We start from the raw sequence: 22,045 nt of genomic DNA on the forward strand, positions 1-22,045 counted from the left end.
CTTTGGGGTTGTCATGTTCTCACCATCCCAGGATAAAACAAGCATGTAGGTTAATTGAGATGTACGTGAGTGCCAAAGTTTGTCTAAATGCGATTGGTTAATGACCAGTCTGTAGTGTGTACTGCAGCATTGGCTCCAGGACACGCATAACCCTGAGGATATGCAATGTAGGAAATGGAAGGATGGTAGTATCTAAATATCCCATGATAGAACTGATTAATTGAAATCTTTTATCATACTGCTATCTTTACTTATCACACTATATGAATTATGAATTGCTTTCAGTACTTGCTTAAAAACTAGAATAGTTGAGGATAAAAGAGACTAAATGCTTTGTTTTTGTCTTTTTATTAACTCAATGTAAATCCGCTGTAACAAGTGTAGTGAATGCCACAACTTTGTCACAAACTGAAGACTCACTCACAAACATGAACCCACAGTGTCCTTAAGCGTAGTACTGCAAGTTAGCCTTCTTTTTGGCTTGCACCTCCAGGATTCCCTCCATGTAATCCTCGTGGTTCAGCTCTGTGGCTCCACGCCGCAATGCAATCATACCAGCCTCCACGCACACGGCTTTGCACTGGGCGCCGTTGAAGTCGTCGGTGCAGCGCGCAAGCTCTTCGTAGTTGACGTCAGGACTGACGTTCATCTTGCGGGAGTGAATCTGCATGATTCGGGCTCTGGCCTCCTCGTTCGGCATGGGGAATTCGATCTTCCTGTCCAGACGGCCTGAACGCAGCAGCGCCGGGTCCAAGATGTCCACTCTGTTGGTGGCGGCAATCACCTGCACACGTGGACACGATGTTATTGGACATTGTAATTTTCCAAGAATGCTGTAAAGTGATCACTTAAAAATGTCAACAGTTAGAATTTTGGAGTTGCATTCTCTGTTTCCAACCTTGTAGAATCATTGTTCATAATATGCAAAATCACTAACATGATCGTGTCTTCACATATAGATGAATATAATTAACTCCAATATAGGTACATAAAGGTAATTTGAACAAATGGATTTTTTTCAAAGTGATGTATTAAAGTGGCAGCCTTTTTCTTCTTAATCAAAACCCAAGAAGTAGCTGTCAGTTTCAGAAAAGTTTGTGAACCTAAATTTAAAGGCTTTCCTAAACCTAAAGTGGCTTCACTATTCTGAGAAGCATTACCTTGACTTGCATGTTGGGTTGAAATCCATCCAGCTGGTTGAGAAGCTCCAGCATGGTCCTCTGCACCTCCCTGTCTCCCGCCTTCTCGCTGTCAAATCTCTTTGTACCAATGGCATCCAGCTCATCGATAAAGATGATGGACGGGGCCTTCTCTTTGGCCAAGGCGAAGGCATCTCTCACCAACTTGGCTCCATCTCCGATGAACATCTGCACCAGCTGTGGGCCAGCCAACTTCAGGAAGGTTGCTTTTGTCTGAGCTGCACAGGCCCTGGCTAGGAGGGTCTTCCCTGTTCCTGGTGGTCCATACATCAAGACTCCTTTAGGTGGTTGGATGCCCAGGTTTTCAAATTTCTCCTTGTGGTTCATGGGCAGGACGATTGCCTCCACCAGCTCCTGGATCTGCTTGTCCAGCCCTCCAATGTCGCTGTACTGCTCCGTGGGGCGCTCGTCAACCTCCATAGCCTTGACTCGGGAGTCATACTCGGTGGGTAAGGTTTCCAGGATCAAGTAGGAGTCTTTGTTGACACCCACCAGGTCTCCAGGCTTCAGCTTCTCGGCGTCCACCAGCCCGATCACCGGCAGGAAGTAAGTCTGCCGGGTGGACGTCTTGATGACGGCGCATTTTCCTTTCCTCTGGGAGTCCAGGTCCACATTCGCCCCATCTTCCTCTTGGTCGTTGGGGTCCACATCCAGCAACTCGATCACGTTCGACACGAGATACGGCAGGGTTTTGTTCACCTTTATCTTCTCCGTGTTTTCCTTAATTTTATCTTTCATAGCTTGCAGTTCGTGGGTCACCCTCAGAACTTCGCTCTTCATTATTTTGATCTCGCTGTCGAGGAGTCGAGTTCGCTGAACTATCTCCTCCGTAGACATTTTTAATACCTCTTCGCCGATTCCATCTTCCACTTCGTCCCAAACTGATTTGTCACTCAGAGACGCCATCTTGATTCTGTCTGCCGTGACCTCTGACAGCGGAAGATAAAACTTCCTCTTCCGCAAGTCGCAGACTCACAGCACTTACTGGATAAATCTGTGGGCGCTACGTTGAACATGACACCGACTGCACGCTAAAGACAATACGGTTGTGTGTCGACATCGCGTATGTTGGCCGGTTTATTTGAGGGCTCATGCTCGTTTTTAGTAGGTTGAGGCTCCAGCACGTTTAGTGTAAAGAGTGCAGTAGCTGTTGCTAACTGTAGCTTGGCGGGCAGCGACCACCACCCGAGTCGAAAGCATAGATAGATACCCTTTTTCAAACGTCGAAAGTAAAACTAAAAAATCGTCCGAAAAAGAAATACTCAAGAACATTAAAAATACTGCATGAGTACAGTAAGTAATTAAGTGTTTGATGTCCTTACTTCTGGCCACTGGTTGTAATTTTGATTCCCATGCAAACGTGTTCACGCAGAGTCCAACCAGAAAGTACTTCTTCTGTTCATCAAATCATTGGACACGCAACTAACCCTAAACAAGCGACCGAGCCAGTGTGTGCGTCTCTGCTCCTTGGGGTGAGGGATTACGAGGATGGATCAGAACAACAGCATACCAGCCTTTCAGGGACTGGCCTCCCCTCAGGTAACAATTTCTAGTGAAACGATAGCTAATGTTTTAACTGTGCCCTGATCCTTGTAATGTTTTTTTCCCTTTGAGGCCTTTCATGATTTGTGTGAAGCACTTTGGATTGCCCTGTTGCTGAAATGTGCTACACAAATAAACGTGCCTTACCTAATGATGAATTGTGCCATTTCATCCTCTGTTTTCTTTTGCAGGGGGCCATGACACCAGGAATGCCCATCTTCAGTCCCATGATGCCTTATGGTTCGGGCCTGACACCTCAACCTGTTCAGAACACAAACAGTTTGTCGATACTGGAGGAACAGCAGCGGCAGCAACAGGCGCAGCAAGCACAGCAGGCCAATGCAGGTACATGAACATTTTTTGCATCCCCTTGGAGATGTACGTTTATTTGGTGTAGCAGACAATGAACACGGGTAGTACAAACGCTTTCCCTACCCGTAAAGAGGTTCATAATGCTGAGAGGAGAAACTCTTTAACAGGCCTTCCAGGAACGTCGGGGCAGGCTCCTCAGCTCTTCCATTCCCAGGCAGTCACAGGCTCAACTACCACCGCGCTTCCGGGAAACACCCCGCTGTACAACAACACCCCACTGACCCCCATGACTCCCATCACACCAGCCACACCAGCCTCAGAGAGCTCTGGAATTGTGCCACAGTTACAGTACGTTTCAGAATGAAGAAATGTGTCCATGCTGGAAATAGACCTAAATAGAATCTATCTATGATCAACTATTTTGTCCGTTGTTAAATCTCACGTCCAACGTTTTGTCTTTTGTTACCATCAGGAACATTGTGTCGACAGTCAATCTAGGTTGTAAACTGGACTTGAAGACCATTGCGCTGAGAGCCAGGAATGCAGAGTACAACCCCAAGGTAAATCTCATTTTGACTTCACTGCTGTAGAGGAGTATTCCTCAAGCTTTATTGGGGCACAGATTTTACAATTAAAAACAAATCTCATCTCTGACCACAAATATGTATGTCACAAAATGTGTATATGCCAAAATAATGATCTCGAAATCTGGGTCAGTTTAGTTCAACACAAAGGTATTATTCTGTTGTGTGGATTGCAACAGGTGGCTCTTCTGCTGTCTTGTGAAACAGTCTTTAATTGTTCTGCCTGTCACTCTCCACCACTGGCATAGAACAAAATATTTTATTTTTTGTAAATAATCAATTTGCTGAACAACTAATGACATTAAATTGGGTCATTTTCTGCAACACGCCTGCTCTCTCAAAGCACACAAGTGCCGTGGCAGTGGTCAGGAATCACCGGGAAAGAGTTACTTGTATAATAGCATTTTTGTCAAAGTTAAATTGCTTCCTCTGTTTTAGCGTTTTGCTGCAGTCATCATGAGAATACGAGAGCCTCGCACCACAGCTCTTATTTTTAGCTCCGGGAAGATGGTCTGCACGGGAGCAAAGAGGTTAGAAGAGATTATCTGTTGAAGTGCACCAAGATACTTTTTCCTATTCCTTCCGCTGAATCCCTACTCTTGTGTTCCTAGTGAGGAGCAGTCGCGATTAGCGGCCAGAAAGTACGCTCGTGTGGTGCAAAAGCTTGGCTTTCCTGCCAAGTTTTTGGACTTCAAGATTCAGAATATGGTGGGCAGCTGTGATGTGAAGTTCCCTATTCGTCTGGAAGGCTTGGTACTCACACATCAACAGTTTAGCAGGTACATTTAAGTGGAACATAATATTTGACAAAATGAGGCAGTAAAGATTCCAGACAATGACAAAAAAAAATTGACAACTTATACTGTAGCATTAGATTCAAACCTAACAATTGAAGTGTTCATTATTTCCATAATTGATTTGCTCTGAGCCTTTTTTAAACTTCCAACCATTTTCAAACGGAATTGTTTGATTTTCTTGCAGCTACGAACCTGAACTGTTTCCAGGCTTGATTTATAGAATGATCAAGCCCAGAATTGTCTTGCTCATCTTTGTTTCTGGGAAGGTTGTATTAACAGGTAAGAACTTTAGCAAACGTCTTTCATCTCGCTAATCTGGAGATGTAGAAATTGACAGTTTAAAGACATGATGGATTTGTTTTACCATTTATTCTGCATTTGTGTCAAGGTGCAAAGGTGAGAGGTGAAATCTATGAAGCGTTTGAGAATATCTACCCTATCCTGAAAGGTTTCCGCAAGACAACGTAGACCCTTACCACCTTCCCCCCCACAATTTTTTTTGTCAATCTTTTTTAACTGTTTTGACATGGCCTTACCAGTGAGCTGCAATTCAGACAGTTGTGAAAATGTGAGACTTTTTTTTTGGATCATTTTATTTACACTTTGTTCACACAATCATTTCCACATTTGTTTCCTCCAGTTTTAAAGGGTTTTCAAACCCTTGTACATAAGTCTGAAAGAAAATGTTAACTTTTTTGTGTTCAAGTGGTTTTAAATAGTTTTTTACATTGTATTTTTTTAAATCAAATTCTGCTCAGTTATATACAGTTGAAATAGTTTCTTTGACCCCTTTTATGCTAAGGTTTCAATTTACGATGTATAATTGCGGGCAGATACAGGATTCGTGTGTTCGATTTTGGGGAATGTTCCATCAAACTGTTCTTCAAGGTTTCTCTATCAAAAGTGTTTAAACGTAACCTTGATAAATTACAATTTTAAATCACAGTTGAATTGCTTAATTTTTGATTGATCATTCGGTAGTTAAGGAGGTGATTTATAGCAGAAGCATCTTTTCATTTGGCCAGTCGGCTGACTGTAAAATCTCAAATTTCTGTTGGTCAATAATTGAAAGAGACAGATAGTGTGCCTGCACTTGACATGAGCACCCAGTATTGAAATGTTAGCATTTGCTTTTTTTTTTTTAATACCCATTTGCTCTTAACGTGTTTCTAAATAAGTTAAATGCTTTATCTGAAATGTGCAGAATTGACATTTCCCCATGTACAATAAATCTGTACATAGTGACTCTTCAGAAAGTGGCCTTTTTATATTTTAAAAGAACGACTGATCATTTTCTCCATCCATCATTGCTTTTATTTGTTGTTTTACCGCTAAGCAGGTTGTTCCTTTAACCAAACAAACTCCAGTCAAGTTCCGTATCTTAACTATTATATATGTGTATATTGATTGGGTTTGCTGAAAAATCCAGGTAGAGTAATATAGGGAGATAAGGCACACGGCCTTAAGCTTGGTTCACTAATCAGTAACTACGAATGCTGTACAAACGACCAAGGGATGGAAGCACTGTAAAGCATTTGAGAATGTGGCCAGACTGGACTCACATTCATAGCAGTACAAAGGCACTTGTGAATTCACATTTACACAAGAGGTCCTTTAGTTTCTGATCATTTTGTTCCAACAGCAACGATGTACTAACAAACTTACTCTGTTGCCTGCATTTCATAACCTCAAAGTTTAGGTCCGTATGAGCTGTGCGGTAAAACAGTGCCGCAATTATAAAATGAATATTATTCTAGGCAATAGAGATGTTATGATTGTTCAATTTCATTTTGCTGATCTGAGCTAAAGTCCTGCTTCCAAATGAACTCAAGGCAGTATTGGTCACCTTGGTTACAACTGACAGAGCAGGTGTATATAGCCAGAGTCCCCCAGTCAATACTGGCACCTGTGGAGTCCACACGAAAACTGTTCAGAAGCTGGGGCATCACCTTGAGAAGTGCACACAAAACCCAAAGGTGAGAATTGGAAGAGGGCTAATGAACAATTTTAACATAAAAGACAAATTAGAAGGGAAGAAAAACCTGAAATTCAAAAGTCCTCTTGCCGCCACAGGTGCATGCTGGGATATCTGTATCTGAAGGAATATGCTGTGAAGTAACCCACAAAGGAGAGCCACCCCGGCTGTAGCGCAACACCTGTACAAACCAGGGGAGGAAAAAAAAATGCTCAAGCAGTGACGCCTTTGTCTAACATGTCACTAGAGAGAGTTTCAAACCTGCTGCGGCTCAGGTGCAATCTTTGTTTTAAAGCGCTGGAATACTTTGTTGTCCTCAGTCTCATGCATTGCCATGGCCTCCAGGTCAGTCTCTGCTAGCACTGAAATCAAATGGAAAAACCCTTGTGAATCCTCAGAATATAAAATTATACACATTCACATCTCAAGGAGCAAAATGGTCGTCGCGTGTAGGAAACAGATGTGTCCAGAATTCAGTCAACTTGTTTTGCGATAAGAGTTATAAAAAAAATCAAGTCAGTTGCCAGTCCTGCAAAAGAATGTGTTCAACTAAACAAATTTCATACTGATAAGCAAAAACGAGATCATTATTCCACTTTTTAAGATATTTTTGTTTGATGGCATGCCATGAGAGTTTTATAATAGTAAAACATTTTCCTTGTGTTGGGAAACAAATCTGAATAGCGACTGCATCTGTGGCGCATTTGTGCAATATGAAATTATGCAAGTAAGAAAGTGTTTACTTTCTGTCAAGGAGGAACAGTCTGCACTGGTCTGAGCTACTCCCATCTCGTCATCTCCTTCGGCACGCTTGTCATTATCCTCTTCTGGCTCGGTCAAAAGTTCAAACTCCGGGAAGAGAAACGGGGAGGCTGTTGGTTCTTTCGAGCTGCCGCACTCCTTCTTGTGCGTGTGCTTCCAGTGAAGCGTCTGGTGATGCTTCCCACAGTATGTGATGGCGTGGCAGCGAGAGCAGGCTTTGTTGCCGGGGCAACCGCACACCCAACACAATTTCACTCCAGATACAGGCAGCACGCTTTGGTCTGGGTCAAAATCACTGGGGGGTTCATCCTCTGAAAATTAAAGAATTAACTACTGAGCCCACTTGAACTCTTGCTCATCAAAACAGTAGCATCTACTAATACACGTTAACCTCAGGAATTCCAATGAGAAACGAGTCAGACAGATTCTCTGAGCAGTATTAAATGTGGTCTAAGGTTTTTAATACTCCAGTAGACTCCAGTTTTCACGGTCATGTCTGACTGCTATCCAAAGTCCCTTTAATTTAATAAAGTTATTTATTTATTTGATATGCAATTGTCATTTGAAAAACTTGAAAGGTTGTTTCATATTATTGCTCACAAAAAAGTTTCTAAATAGAATGAGAAGATCATTAATGAGCGACATTATGAGTTGACCAGTGTTCCAAAGTCACTAACTTTTCCCATTTCAATCCACAAACCTGGTGGTGGGTCGTAGGAATAGAATTCATTCCTCCGAGGCAGCTGACTTCTGAAAACTACAAGTAAGCATAGTCATTACTCTGGGAGGCGATCAACGAGGTCCTAACCCGACAGCATCTACGTACCTTTCACACAACGGCTGTCATTCTGAGTGTAGCACTCTGGAGTTTTACAACAGAATACATAGAGGGTTCTGTGGAAACTTCTGTCCTGACCGGTGATTGGAGCGTACACCTGAGGAAAACATTGACAAAGGCCGATCCACGGTTTTGGTTTACATTAACATTATATGTGAAATTTTAATGAGGAAAACAAAATCCCCACGTGGTCCAGATCTGCCTCTTGTTTACTAACCTGCACCAGAAAGGCCATCGGCAGGCTGCATGTCTCGCACTCTAGTCGGGCCAGCGCCGGCGGGCCTCGCTGGCAAAGCCACGCCGGCTTACCGCCGACTTTGCTGGGAAACTGCGGGGAGCGAAGCCTCCAAGGTTCCGCGTCGTCCAGGAAACCCAAAACGACATCTGAGGAAGACATGACGTCTTTTTGCTACAATAAGAACTGGAGTGCGCTAAACCTGAACCACGGCACTTGTCAACACATCTGTGACCCAACACAGAAATGCGTTCGTGTTGAAACACGAATCATCCTTTATGTTCCGCTATCAATGCACTCCCTTGGAATGATTGTGATCAGTGATCGCGCTTACTATAAATGTAAATCTTTATATTAAGTGTGACCAGAAAATGTTCATATAATTTTAACCATATCGTGATGACAGCTATAAATTTTGACAGGCTAATAGTGTCAGTTTATCAAATGTGAGGGCTAACGAGGGGGAGGGGGGAGAAATATTATTTATTTATTTATTTATTTATTTATTTATTTATTTATTTATTTATTTATTTATTTATTTATTTATTTATTTATTTATTTATTTATTTATTTATTTATTTATTTATTTATTTATTTATTTATTTATTTATTCTGGTTGTTTTTAATACAAAATGAGAACGTTTATATACAAATCAGCTGAGTGGAAAAGTGTTTAATAAATCGCTCTCGCCTCTCTCTCTCTCTCTCTCTCTCTCTCTCTCTCTCTCTCTCTCTCTCTCTCTCTCTCTCACTCACACACGCTCAAGCGCAGGCGCGCGCGCACACGCACGCACACATAGCAGTGATGTCATTTGAAGGGGAGTTTGGGGCTTTGGGTCGGACTAACACTTTCATTGAATCTCTCCCCTTTCAAATGGACGCAAAGTTTTGAAGAAGACAAAATCATGTAGCTTTAAATAGAGACGTTGTCATTTTGAGACCAGGAATAGTTCAAGGCGCTTAGTCATGGAAAGTTAAACAAGAAGAGTTCTCGCCCAGAAGATAGCAGAAAATGGGCGAAGCGAAAAGCGGCCGTCGCTCCGCCGGCACCTCTTCGTAGGGCGGCTCCATGTCCCCCTCCTCGCCGTGCCAGATGCCTCCGAAGACAGCGCCCGTGTCTCCTGCTCCCCCCGTCCCCCCGAGGAGGCTCCGGGGTCGGGACGGTGGCTCGGGCAGGACGCGGCGAGCCGGAGGAGCGGAGAGGCGGGTGAAGTGTGTTCTGGTGGGGGACGGAGCTGTCGGTAAAACCAGCCTGGTGGTCAGCTACACCACCAACGGGTACCCCACCGAGTATGTCCCAACTGCCTTTGACAACTTCTCGGGTAAGATGACGATTTTAACCTGCTCCACAATATATTTATATTAGGCGTGTCATGAGAAAAGTCTGACAGTAATATTTCACTTTTTCATGGGAATATATTTTTGGGATATACAATGAAATAAAATCGTCAAATTAGGACTAACAATCAAAGTGGGACCTAATTAATAAAGGAAAATAACTGCTGGAGATTGTGTCGGTTTAAGATCAGAAAAGACCAGCTTGCAATGCCAGTTAGCTCATTTAATGTCAAATAACAGTTTGACTCATACATTTGTAAATCTTAAATGTCAGTGTCTCACCAGCCTTACTGCGTGTCATCGGGCAATTTTTCCCTCAGCTGGAAATATTTTTGAAAAGGCCGTGTGAATATAAGCATGTTTTGATGTTTCATGCTGTGTGTTTATGTTTGTAGCGGTGGTCTCAGTGGATGGGCAGCCAGTCAAACTCCAACTCTGTGACACAGCTGGGCAGGTAATGGACTCCCCACCCCACACACACACACACACATACACACGTTTCCTGTAGCTTTATTTGTAATCAAGACAATGCCCTGACAGTGAGAGGAAAACCGCAATCCGTCTTTCTTTTGTTCCAAGGTCTTTTTAAAACTCATAGATTACAATCTATCTTCCTGTCGGCTTCTAATTTTGTATGAACACGTCACAAATACTTGCATGCATTTTAATCGAAAAGATTTGAGGCTTGGTCTTTCTCAATACACCAGCTGATGATGTGTGCTTTTGCTTGGAATTTATTCTCTGGCTTGGCGTTTGCAGCTGTTTGCCTGACTTCAAGTATCAAATAGCACCGTAGCATGCCGAGTATTCATCGTGATTAGCTCAAAGAGGAGCTGTGCTAATCAATCCACTGTGACCATTGAATGGAGAAAAGAGAAAACATCATTTTAACAATGCTTTGTGTCAATCTACTGAATGTGATCTGTGAGTAGAAATAGGCCACAGTTCTTTCTCAAAAACCAAAGGAGGAAGCTCATCATCATTGTCACCTTCCTCCTCTTCCTCCATCTGTTCCTGCGTTTTCCTCTCCTTGTCAAAACACCCCTAAAAGTACTATTGCACTCGTGTGTGACCACAATGACCACTGCTGTAGCTCCTCGCCTCTGAGTTGTGTGGGTGTCCCCTTCTCTGCAGGATGAGTTTGACAGGCTACGCCCGCTCTGTTACACCAGTGCTGACGTCTTCTTGCTGTGCTTCAGCGTGGTCAGCCCTGTCTCCTTCCAGAATGTCCCGGAGAAGTGGATCGCCGAGATAAGGCGGCACGCCCCCTTCGCGCCGCTCGTTCTTGTGGGGACTCAGTGTGACCTCCGAGAAGATGTCAAGGTTGGGCCATTCTGATCAATTAAGTTCAGTTCCACTAACTGGCAACTAGGGAATTTTGATAACACATTAATAGCATAAAAGGTGCCTGGGTTGCCGTTGGTAGATTGATGTTATCAAGTCATAGTGAGGTCCCTGATTGACACGGAAAGTTAGAACTGTATTTTTCTCTATAGATTTTGATAGACCTGGCCAAGTACCGAGAGAGGCCAGTGGATCCAGCGGACGCTCGGGAATGTGCGGCTGAGATCGGTGCCGTAGCCTACGTGGAGTGTTCGTCACTGACCCAGAAGAACTTGAAAGAAGTGTTTGATACGGCTATTCTGGCCAGCCTGCAGAACCAAAGCTCCCAGAAGCACTCCAAAGGAAAACAAAAACGGCGAACAAAGCAAATGCAGACGCCTGACAAGATGAAAAGTTTGTCCAAGTCGTGGTGGAAAAGGTACTGCTGTGTGGCGTGAAGCACTCCAGAAACTTCGAGACAAACCTGAATTCAAACCTTCTCCGGAGTGTTGATGGAAACCAAAGTTGCATTTGTCTTCTCACGTGGGACATTTACGCCTGAACCCAAGTGTCTTTCAACATGCACTAAAAAAACAAAGAGGACATTTTTGTCCTGGATGGTCTGACTGCAGTATGAACATTTGCTGGGATGTCTATTTTACCCTATTGGATCAGTGGATGAGGCCCTTTCAATAAGAAGAGAAACATTGTTGAGGATTTTCATCCTCTGTTGGAATGTGAAGAGATTAGGTCTCGTTCAGACCACCGTCTTTCAGCACCTGAGTTGCACAGTGTGTTTACATGGTGTTGGAGCTCGGTCCAGTTATTTGATTAGTGGAACTGGACGTGCCTGACAGCGATCGCACCAAATAGAAACTCTGCAAGTCGCAGCATGTAAACAGCACATAGAACCAGACCAAAGTGAAACACACAATTCCAACCCCTGTCCAATGTCTTTAAAGAGAACCAGATGATAGTGGACCAGGTCATTGGTAAGATGGTAAAAGTCTTAAATTGTAACAGGAAGTAAGTTGTTGCCGTTGCATCTTTATCGGGGATCTTCACGGTGACTTCTAGTGAAGATAACCATGAATCCTCTGCTTGTTGGCATGCGCTTGACCATGACTCTCATCCATTTCCTTATTTAGACATTTGGATTATCAAGAGATCATCGCTTCGGTTCGGTTGCCAGGTGCAGAATGTTGAGGCTTTCTTTATCTCTTGGATTGTGGCACACCGTATGAACAAAAGTATGCGAACATTCCATAGATAGGAAGTGAACATGCAAGAAAATTTGGAGTTAGGCCCGCTTACACTCTTCTGACAGACTTTTACAAGCTGTTGGCGTGTGTCTTGGGGATTTTTCTGTTCATTCATCAGGCTGTGAGATCAGCAATGTTGGACCTGAGAGCGGGCCTGACAGCTCACAAGCTCTTCATCCCAGCAGTGATTGATTCCTGTATGGGGTTTGCATGTTCTCCCCGTGCCTGCGCGGGTATACCCCAGCTACTCCGGTTTCCTCCCACATTCCAAAAACGTGTGGTAAACTGATTGACCTCTCCAAATTGTCCGTAGGTGTGATTGCGAGCGTGAATGGTTATTTGTCTCTATGTGCCCTGTGATTGGCTGGCGAGCAGTTCAGGGTGTACCCCGCCTCCCGCCCAAACGCGGCTGGGATAGGCTCCAGCATGCCTGCGATCCTCGTGAGGATAAGCAGTTCAGAAGATGAATGAATGAATGAGTGTCCCCACAAAGTTGGAAACAGAATTGTGCAAAATGCCTCGGTATGCTTGTAGAATTAAAACTGTCTACCAAATAAATCCCCATATGTGTTTAATTACTCTTGTTTGTAGAGTATGCCATCGTCCACGTCTAGAAAAAGAGGTGACAACTGCCCCGTAACTTCTTCTGCAACCCATTGAACTCCATGTTGTAATCCAAAACACAGCGAACCAAAGCGTGCATCAGCCACACCTTCTTCTGTGCATTGTTGATACAAAAGGAAGGTCAAAAGCCCAGAATTGTTTCTTTTCTCCAAGGTCCATTTGTAAAAACAGGTCTTTGTGTTTAGTGTGTCAGCATCAGAAGGAATAAGGGTGTGTGTAAGTTTGTCGTACGGAAAGATTTATAACCGCGTATTATTGAAAGCACATGTAAGAAGAAGGCAAGCGTGACGACCTCGGAATATTCTTAATGTGTCCATCTGCACAAATTAAGATAATATATTAAGATAGAGTAAAACGGATTATTTTAGTGTCGGAGTGCCTGGTCAAAAAAAAAAAACTTTTCCTTTCGCGCAAGACAGCAAGCTTGGTCACAAGATGTAAATCAATATTGACAAAACCAAGTTTCGATTTTGGTATCAAGCTGTGATTATATCATCGGAATTGTTTGGTCACTGAGATGTTCCGGCTGCCGATGAATGGCTCCTCTGTGTCCATCCTGATAGCAATACATTGTTTGTGGATGGGGAAAGGACGCACAAAGAGGCCTGTCTTGCGCTTTATGTGCAGACTAGCAGAGTGACGGCACATGGAAGTAGGCCAAAGGTCACGCTGACCCTCTGCTCGCTTGACAGTTTCTCTTGTCAGCTTTTTCTACTTTTACTCAGATGATGATTTAAAAAAGAAATGATTCATATAGATTCAATGGTGATTTTAGATTGTTTATACTTGATTGTTTTTTGGCATTTAATCAACCAAGCAAACAGATCGTGTTCATGTTCCTCTTGTGGAAACCTTTTTGACCTATGGGCTCACAAAGTATGACGTTTGACAGTTTCGGTGATTACTGTCAAATACCATCATAGTGACAAAATGTCCCACGAAGGACGGTGTGATCCACTTGAGGTATAAAAATAAATATGTGTGTGATTGCGCTCAGATTTACAATATGGAGTTATGACTTGAACACAATGTTGTCCCTGTTTTTTTTTTTTTTTTTTATAGCTCGCATACTGAAGCAGGCTGCCTTGATAGATGTACGCATGTACTCCACGTAGACAATGGATGTTTTCTTTATTTGTCATGAAAGCATTTGGTAACAAATATAACATGTCGCTGCGATTGTTAGCTTTAATCAAAGATGTTGTACTAAAGTTTTATACTGAGAAGTAAAGGACATTTGCCATATTACTTGCGTGGTTTGAAGATTTTGTTGATATGATAAATAACGGTGTGATAAGAGAGTGTGATGCAAATACTGACCCCCCCCCAAGAAAAAAAAACTCTAAGATGACCCTGAACCCACCATTTCATGTGCAATTGACTCTGGTAATGTTTTGATTTGGGTTTTGCAATAACCAAGCAGAACAACAGCCAGCTGATGCACATCAGAAAAGAGCAGACGTGTTTTATATGAGGAGCATAGGCAATAGTTCTGCATCTCCCAGCCAGATCACTGTAAACACTCGCCCCTGCCAGAAACTCTCCACAAGTTATGCAAGCGCTTTATTTCGAAAGATGTCATGTGAGACTTGCTTAGTGGCTCTGTTCTTGGGTGCGGTGCAGCAGTGTGCTGCAAATGAATTCTGTCTGCGAACCAACCTGGCCCCTTGGCGTTGCCGTGACGTTGTTAAGGTTGGGTAAGATGTTCAGCTTTGAAGCTGGACAATTACGCTATTGCGTGTCTAAAGTCACAGGATTCAGGCTTGGGAAAACACCGTTAGCCACAAATAAATCTTGCACTTCTGACGTGTGTGGAGTCTAACTAGAATATTATTTACAAATTTAACTAAACAGTCACGGATTACTCACGTGGTGTTTCATAATTATATATTTTAGCAGGATTAAGGTTTGACCAGACTGTGCAAAACTGTGCCAAAGTCAACACGGGTTTTTTTGTTGATCACCTCACAGCTGTTATTTTGACGTAAACAATTTGGTAGACGTGTTATTGCCTCGTACTTTTTGTTTTTAAACAACAACCATAGCGGTGACAAAAGGAATTTATGCCCAAATGTGCCATCATCAAGAATACTTAAGGACTTAGTTATCGATTGCATGTTATTCTTTTTGGATATCAAACTATGTGCTATCCAAACAATACAAAACTATTTCATTTCCACAGAGAAACAAGAAACAGATGCATGTAAAAAATTTACGTTTTTGTTTTGGTGTTTATTGCTGCAAGATGTCACTTGTGAATATACGCACGAAAAGTGTGTGTGTGTCCTTGTAGCCTGCGTTTGTGTCTAAAGTGAAAGGAGTTTGCCTTAACCCCTTGATACAAAATTATTTATCACGGGCTCTCCCTCAATACTGCAATGCCACAAACATTTTCCCTGTTCTTTTTCTTATCACTGTTCCGATTCCTGTATGTCGTTATGAAACTCTCCGCTCTCTGCAGACCATCACCTCATCCATTGAGTGCTGTGTGTGATCTCATCCGTGTTTGCATGTGTGTTCAGAGTTCACATAGCACGGCATGTGACATTTACACAGCCAGGAAACAGTTTAAGGCGTACACTTGAAGCATCCCTCCTCCCCCCGGCCTCTCCTGTCTCATCTCCCGACACATCTCCTCCCTTGCGGACGCCTACGACAGCTGACCACTGTGTTTACATAAGCACATTAGTGAGCCACATCACACCGTGGACATGACTGCCAGGGTCAAAATCCATTTCATTCTTCTGACCACAAACCCTGTACACAAACAAAAATAGAATTTAGCAAACAAGTATATGTATAAATAGAATAATACATTTAAACATAGTGATTCAACTTCATTTAAAACATCTTAATTATTTTTAAATGATTAATTTGAATTTATTATAAATGATTAATTATTGCATGTTCTCACTTACTAGTTTATACATATCTTCAAACAAGGTGCTTGTTTCAAGCTGTTTATTCATCACCCCCAGTTAAATTTTACTGTTAAACTGACATGTAAAATAATAGACACAGTCCTTTTAACCACCAGTTCACCTAGTGAATGTCTGCTAGCTTAATACTAACATAATTTAAAACACCACAGACAGGCTAATTATACATGTTCAAACAATTGCTACTTTACACACGATGGAGCAGTCATACATATAAAATTAGCATTGAGTACAGAATGTGGGCGAGTCTTTTGTATGTTGTGACCAAAAAAAAAATGAAATGATTGCCTAAAAATCCACAATTGAGCTTTAAGCCTGGAGAGCACTGTGTAATTTATTTGATTAGACATAGATTTATCTCCATCCAGCTCTTTTTCTCTCTCCTCCTCCCTTGTACTGTTCAGCTGTGTCTCATCTTGTTTAGTCTGTCTCTTAGTTTCCTTTTTTCAGTTCAGTTGAGATTTGTTGTTGTTTCATGCTTGCTTCCTGCGTTCCACAAATGTATAGGCCTATGTGACCTTGACAATGCTGTCTCAATCCCTCTGGACTTTACTTGGGTCAAGACAATCGCAACTTAGTAAAGCTTTGGTTTATATGACCCAGTTGCGAGCAGAAAGAAAAGAAAAAGATGAAAGTTACAACTATTCACATATGTGTGATGCTTTGACCAACAGGGCAGCTTGGAAAACACATTCGGAGCATTTGCAACATTGAGAGGAGAATAGTGATAGGACGTTTGTATCGGGTCTGAAGAGTATCTGATTGAACGAGCCTCTCTGTGTAAGAATAGAGGAGAAGATGACAACTCTTAGTAAAGACGCCCTCAGCGAATAGACCCAGCTGGGACTGAAAAAAGCAACGGAGATCAGAAATGACATCACTTAGCTGACCCTTTTGTTTCTGTCGATGCGTACTTCAGTTCCAAAAACATTTAATAAAGTCTTACTTTATGATGTAATGGTTATTGCTCGGCATAAATGACAAATGTTTAATGATATCACCTTATTAGTACAGTGGATTCAAAAAGTCCCGATGGGTTTTCGTGATAAGGAAAAAAATGTGACCGAGATAAATCATTTAAAATTTTACACCATGTATGTGACCTATAATCTGTACAACTCAATATATTTTTAATAAATAGCTTTTCAGAAGAAGTAAAAAAAGAAACTGCCAAGATAAAGCAGTTGCATAAGTGTGCACACCTGCTTCGAGTTGCGGCTGTGTTCACAATAATCCAAGATACTCATTGAAAAAAAGAGTCACCACCTAACTACAATTCAATGTGCCACTCATTAACCGCAAATAAAGCTTATATTTTTATTAGGCTTTTCTTTCATTCTCAGACAGCTTCACCTTGACGAAGGCCAGAGTTCCAACAGAAGAACCCCGAGCATGATGCTGCCCCACCACTGTAGGTACGGACCGGTGCTGTGTTTACACCAGACACATTCCATTGAAAGTTTGGCCAAAAAGTTCATACTTGGCTTCATCACATCATAACAAAATCTCCTAAACGCATGTGAGAAAATGTGTTATGGCATGTTTTTGGAATGTGGGAGAAAGCCGCAGGATCTGGAGAAAACCCATGCAGGCACAGGTAGAACATGCAAAATCAGGAAGGAACATGCAAAATCAGGAAGTAGCACACATTAAAATCCCAAACTTCAGACTGCTCTGGGACTGAAATTACGTAATAATCTCTGCTCATAAATTATGAATTCCATCTTTTTCTTTACAGTACGTGGCAGTGACTGATTTGTTGGGACATGCACGGCTATTATCCAAAAATCATAATCATCGTTCTTCTGTGAGCTAACGCGTCACCAGACTGCACTCCATATGATTCGAGAGCTGCGTGCTCCATTTCCGTGTCAAGGGTGCTTGTCAAACTCATTTTTTTCACCGGCCGCATTGTAGTCATAGCTTCTTTCGGAGGGCCATTATGACTGTCAACCCAAATAAATGTATGAGCACCTCATATTATACACAGTAAAAGCTACAAAACAAACTGACAAATAACTCGTTTTCAAATCAGACGAGTAATAACTGGTCAAATGTTAAAAAAAAAGATATTAAAAGTGAAGACAATTTGCAATTCTAGTAATGACTCTAATTTGATGCACAATTTGTCTTTGCGGGCCACATCAAATGATGTGGCGGGCCGTATCTGGCCCCCGGGCCTTGAGTTTGATAGCAGTGTCACAGCTGCGGCCGCCGTTTTCAATCAGGTCACGAGGCAATTTCCCCCAATCACAAGCTCTTATATTGACAATGGATTACCAAACCATGTTTCCATTCATGACTACAGATTGTGTTGCCAAGTTAATACTTTTTCAGTGTTACAAGACTCTCTCGTGAAAAACAACGCTGGATTATGTGTGACATGTGACCGTGGAACAGCTGCGCTTTCACTCGTACAATGGGCACATATCGCTGAGGAACCAAATACTCAAATTAATGTTCCTTGCTCCCACGGTGACAGTGGATGTTTTGTTTAGCGATGCTAACAGTGACAATGTGTCATGATAGAATTCAATTAGCAACGTGGCTCTCAAGAAGATTGTTTCTGGAGCCGAAGCCAAGTGTTGAGGTGACAATATCTGGCCGAAAAAGCTCAACTTTGCACGTTCCACATCCCGAGAACGCTCACACCGCATGTGAGGTTTTAGCCCATTCCACCAGCGTTGGGTAGGTTTTAATAAATCAGAATTTTTCGATAGAGTATTTTATTTTGTTTAGACTTTTGGTTTGTAACATTTCAATACATTTTTAAAGGGAACTCAACCCGAAATTATTTATATTTCTAATTATGTTTTTTATTATTTATATTGATAATGATATGTTCTGTGCAGCCTAACTAGTCAAAACACAGTGTTATGATTAATGTCTTGTTTGTGGAATATGAATTTAACAGGCAAAATTCACCTGTTTTTATCCGTCTCATAGGGCGGCCATTTTGCCCCTTCCCGTCGACTAAAGATGACGTCGCAGTTGCGCAAGGTTCAGGTAACGACCAATCCCCTCCTCATCATTTTTGTGAACTGAAACCGGTGATGCTTCTTACTTCGGTGAACTGCAGATTCAAAATCGTGTGACTAAATTTGCCCTTGGCAAAAGCGGGAAAGAAAAGGGATGAATAAATGGAAGAAAAAGAACGTTTTTTCCCCATGCCCATGTGTCACTTGCCATAAATGTAAAATCGCCTCTAGTGCAGGCATATATTTTACTTGAAAAGTGTCTTCTCTTATCAGTCTGTGCTGGAGTGAGTAAGAGAAGTCTGAGTGAACCCAGGAAAAGAATATTTTTTTTCGAAAAGGCTCCAAATCCGTGACTAAGTAAATAAAGGAGATAAAGAGGGGAGGAAAGGCCGTGACGGAATCATGTGCAAATGATTACAAGTGAAAAGGGAGAGAAAATGTTTTTAATCAAATGTTCTTGTCTCACAATGAAAGGCATCCCCTCATGTGGCATAAACCGTTTTGTTTTTTTCTTAAGTGTGGTTTCAGAGCATTTGTTTTTGTTTGAACATTTAATACTTTTTTGAACGTGGCCCTTTATCTGTCACCCACTAAGAATAAAACATGCTTATGGTGCATAATGTGCAAGAAGTCATGAACAATGAAAAAAAAAAGTAAAGTGATGTAATCTTGTAGCAGTACATCAAACAACTGCTTGTTATGTCTGAGTGAGTGTAGGCCAAGTATGTGTTTGTATTTGTACCTGCATACACTACTTTGTCCGCCTGCCCTCCTCCCCCCTAAATCTAGAACTTCAATGTAAAACGTGAGGAAAATCCTAGACAAGAACATCATAGCACATACAGTGCTTTGAATTGATCATACTATTATAAAATCTAAAGTTATCTTTTTATATATACTATGTTCCAAATAGTTGGTTTTTTGATTCTTTCAAACATCACCCTATATTTTCAAGCTGGCAGAGTTGGAATTTGTTTCAGAAACGTTGCAGACAGTAAACAACTCTTATGTTATGTTGGGGTTATTTACACTCAGCAAGAGGAGAAAATATGCGGGCTGGCGTAACATGTTACTGGTTCGTACATGAGAGTGAGAGGAAGTGACACAATGAGAACAGACAAAGGCATCACTCAGGATGGAGAAGAACAGAGAATGCAAGTGCGGGTTAAAAATGAGAGGAAAAACTGAGGCTGGGGAGGGAAAAAGGAAGAGATGTAGTTTTCCTGTTTTACATCGGTGAATGAGACACACACACACACACACATGGCTACACAAGGGATGTCTGGAGCTGACATGTTGCGACATCCTGCCAGCAACAGCTGACAATGGCATGTTAGCATGCGTGTGCGTGCGTGTGTATGTGTGTGTGTGTGCGTACGCGTGTTTAGGCATGCAATATTTTGCTATTTAAAGAAGATAAACGTGACACGTATGACTTGTTGTATGTTAAGGTGGATAGAGGTCAATCAATGCTTTGTTTGGCTCATTTCAAATTTAAAGAGCAACAGCAAATGCTTTACATTGAACTCAAATGCAAAACAACAAATAAATAGAATTTCCACGACATCATGCTTTTTAATGAGAATGCGCTGGCTTCGCGTCATGTCTATTTCAACCATTTCCCGGTTATCATTGTTTCATGTGAGGAGTGTGTCCCGAAATTTGCCTTGTGAACGAACGCCATTTTGTCAACTCATTAGCAAATTATTACAATTAGAGTTTTTATAATTTAATTCAATGTGTTAATTTTGTTGTTTTTCTGTGCAAACTTTAAAAAAAAATCTATTATACAGTTGCTTTTTTTTCTCCACGAAAAATCATGGAAATCCAAGAAAAATGCTAAATATGAAAAACTAAGTGCATGCACCGTAATAACATAGCAGGAATGCAGATCAAAGTGGCTCTGAAAAGCACACTCTATGCCAAGTCATTTATTTTCATTCCCATTTGATATTCTGACTGCAGGTCTTCGACTGCTGGAATGTGTGTGAACGTGTATGTGTATGTGGTGAGGTGCGTGCAATGTGAGTGCGACGAGCGCCGGTGACCAAAAAAGACTTGGAATCATGATGAATGCTCCCACTGTCTAACTACAACCTGCTATTGTGGTCTACAGCACACTACATTGGACCGTGCCCCCCCCCCCAACACACACACAGATATGTGCAATTCTAGGTCTGCCCCACCACACACACACACACAGCTGGACAAGGTGGACATTGAGTTACAAAGTAGCCTTTCGTAGCATTTGTATATTCTCAATATTTCACTGCCTAGTGCATCTTCAACATTTTTGTGGTTTTCAAGATACTTTTGGCCCGCTTCAGTGTTTGAATTTACTTTGGACTGTGGCAGCATGGCGCACTCGTGGTTAGCACATCCGGACTTCCTTTGTGGAGTTTGCATGTTCTCCTCATGCTTGTGTGGGTTGTCACTGAGCACTTGGCCTTCCTCATACATTCCCCAAACATGCTTGTTATGTTTATTACAGACTCTAAATTGTCCATTGGTGTGAATGTCTGCCCAACCACTTGCTCAAAGTCAGCTAAGATAGGCCGCTTCAGCTAACCTGTGACGCAAATGCGGATACGCTGGAAAGAATGGATGGATGATTCATTACTACAAAGAGCAGCATTACATTCACACTGCCCCTCAAGGTCTTTCCCACAATCTGGGAGTCCCTTAATTGTATCAATGAACAAAGCCGGCTCAATGGGTCCACTACTAAAACTTTAATCTACATTGTGAGGAAGAAAAAACATCCTGCCCTAAGTCAAGCGGAAGTGCGTGTGCGCGTGCGTGTCCATGCTGACGTTTTTAGAATCCAAGGACAGTACATTTCCTCTCACGCTTTCTATTGTTCCTGCAGCAGCAAAAAAATAAATAAATAAAATTCTTTTAAAAGGAAAAAGCAGCCAATAGGAAGAAAGCGGCAAGCATGCTGAACACTTGGCAACTTAAAGTAGGATGGAAAACAGGGATATGCTAATCTTTGTGCAGATACAAAATAGCTTTTCATAATAAAACAAATTGGTGGTGTCTAGTTAAGTGTGTACTGTATGTCACCTCCACTCTTTAAAAAAAAAAAAATCTTGTGTATTTTACTTATTTTGTTAAGGCGCAGTTTTGGGATCAGCAGCTGTTGCGTTTGGGCCCTCTTGAGCGCTCCCACCCTACTCATTGCTTTGGGAGGTGATGAACTGTCATTCAAAGATCTGTGCTGCCCTCTGCTGGATTTCTGCTTCCTTCCGAATGACCTACAAGTCAGCTGAACAACGGTGGGTTGTATTTTATCCAGTCCCTGAATTTTCCATAGCTCTTGTCTAAAGCAGCATAT

The 22,045-nt window shown here is 42.0% G+C and overlaps 4 protein-coding genes and 1 long non-coding RNA gene across 6 annotated transcripts; 3 read left to right on the plus strand and 2 right to left on the minus strand.

Moving 5' to 3' along the window:
• Positions 1–332: 332 nt before the first annotated feature.
• psmc3 (proteasome 26S subunit, ATPase 3) lies at positions 333–2,144 on the minus strand. The gene is made up of 2 exons (XM_061277074.1): positions 1,161–2,144; positions 333–784 (listed from the first exon to the last, which is right to left on the minus strand). Exons 1-2 carry the CDS (start codon positions 2,103–2,105, stop codon positions 446–448), a joined length of 1,284 nt encoding a protein of 427 aa, XP_061133058.1. The 5' UTR covers positions 2,106–2,144; the 3' UTR covers positions 333–445.
• Positions 2,145–2,147: 3 nt separating this feature from the next.
• tbp (TATA box binding protein) lies at positions 2,148–5,690 on the plus strand. Of its 2 annotated transcripts, none has more exons than XM_061277077.1 (9): positions 2,148–2,262; positions 2,572–2,738; positions 2,933–3,086; positions 3,221–3,401; positions 3,526–3,613; positions 4,076–4,167; positions 4,249–4,416; positions 4,619–4,713; positions 4,823–5,690. In XM_061277077.1, exons 2-9 carry the CDS (start codon positions 2,688–2,690, stop codon positions 4,900–4,902), a joined length of 909 nt encoding a protein of 302 aa, XP_061133061.1. In that variant the 5' UTR covers positions 2,148–2,262; positions 2,572–2,687; the 3' UTR covers positions 4,903–5,690. The 2 variants fall into 2 exon arrangements, with proteins under 2 accessions (XP_061133061.1, XP_061133060.1); XM_061277076.1 differs by having other exon boundaries at positions 2,154–2,492.
• Positions 5,514–8,501, minus strand: pdcd2 (programmed cell death 2). The gene is made up of 7 exons (XM_061277075.1): positions 8,227–8,501; positions 7,998–8,106; positions 7,872–7,928; positions 7,153–7,482; positions 6,671–6,771; positions 6,477–6,590; positions 5,514–6,383 (listed from the first exon to the last, which is right to left on the minus strand). Exons 1-7 carry the CDS (start codon positions 8,404–8,406, stop codon positions 6,204–6,206), a joined length of 1,071 nt encoding a protein of 356 aa, XP_061133059.1. The 5' UTR covers positions 8,407–8,501; the 3' UTR covers positions 5,514–6,203.
• Positions 8,502–9,011: 510 nt separating this feature from the next.
• rhoua (ras homolog family member Ua) lies at positions 9,012–14,039 on the plus strand. The gene is made up of 4 exons (XM_061277078.1): positions 9,012–9,566; positions 9,978–10,036; positions 10,717–10,905; positions 11,079–14,039. The coding sequence occupies exons 1-4, from the start codon at positions 9,314–9,316 to the stop codon at positions 11,361–11,363; spliced, it is 786 nt and encodes a 261-aa protein (XP_061133062.1). The 5' UTR covers positions 9,012–9,313; the 3' UTR covers positions 11,364–14,039.
• Positions 14,040–17,046: 3,007 nt separating this feature from the next.
• LOC133152979 (uncharacterized) lies at positions 17,047–21,984 on the plus strand. The gene is made up of 3 exons (XR_009714231.1): positions 17,047–17,145; positions 18,677–18,736; positions 21,827–21,984. It is a non-coding gene; the product is annotated as an uncharacterized LOC133152979 (long non-coding RNA).
• The last annotated feature ends 61 nt before the right edge of the window (positions 21,985–22,045 follow it).

Source organism: Syngnathus typhle, linkage group LG4 (genome assembly GCF_033458585.1).
Source record: "Syngnathus typhle isolate RoL2023-S1 ecotype Sweden linkage group LG4, RoL_Styp_1.0, whole genome shotgun sequence".
NCBI classification, from domain to species: Eukaryota; Metazoa; Chordata; class Actinopteri; order Syngnathiformes; family Syngnathidae; genus Syngnathus; species Syngnathus typhle.

What these genes read in the sequence shown, in the direction of transcription:
- psmc3 (XM_061277074.1), bottom strand. Translation starts at nt 2,105, where the DNA reads ATGGCGTCTCTGAGTGACAAATCAGTTTGGGACGAAGTGGAAGATGGA. An exon ending in AACCCAACATGCAAGTCAAG is followed by an intron (nt 785 to 1,160) that starts GTAATGCTTCTC and finishes CCACGTGTGCAG; the next exon opens with GTGATTGCCGCCACCAACAG.
- tbp (XM_061277077.1), top strand. Translation starts at nt 2,688, where the DNA reads ATGGATCAGAACAACAGCATACCAGCCTTTCAGGGACTGGCCTCCCCT. An exon ending in ATGCAGAGTACAACCCCAAG is followed by an intron (nt 3,614 to 4,075) that starts GTAAATCTCATT and finishes CCTCTGTTTTAG; the next exon opens with CGTTTTGCTGCAGTCATCAT. An exon ending in TGGGAAGGTTGTATTAACAG is followed by an intron (nt 4,714 to 4,822) that starts GTAAGAACTTTA and finishes ATTTGTGTCAAG; the next exon opens with GTGCAAAGGTGAGAGGTGAA.
- pdcd2 (XM_061277075.1), bottom strand. Translation starts at nt 8,406, where the DNA reads ATGTCTTCCTCAGATGTCGTTTTGGGTTTCCTGGACGACGCGGAACCT. An exon ending in TTCCTACGACCCACCACCAG is followed by an intron (nt 7,483 to 7,871) that starts GTTTGTGGATTG and finishes TTTAATTTTCAG; the next exon opens with AGGATGAACCCCCCAGTGAT. An exon ending in TTGCACCTGAGCCGCAGCAG is followed by an intron (nt 6,591 to 6,670) that starts GTTTGAAACTCT and finishes TGGTTTGTACAG; the next exon opens with GTGTTGCGCTACAGCCGGGG.
- rhoua (XM_061277078.1), top strand. Translation starts at nt 9,314, where the DNA reads ATGTCCCCCTCCTCGCCGTGCCAGATGCCTCCGAAGACAGCGCCCGTG. An exon ending in TGCCTTTGACAACTTCTCGG is followed by an intron (nt 9,567 to 9,977) that starts GTAAGATGACGA and finishes TTATGTTTGTAG; the next exon opens with CGGTGGTCTCAGTGGATGGG. An exon ending in ACCTCCGAGAAGATGTCAAG is followed by an intron (nt 10,906 to 11,078) that starts GTTGGGCCATTC and finishes TTTTCTCTATAG; the next exon opens with ATTTTGATAGACCTGGCCAA.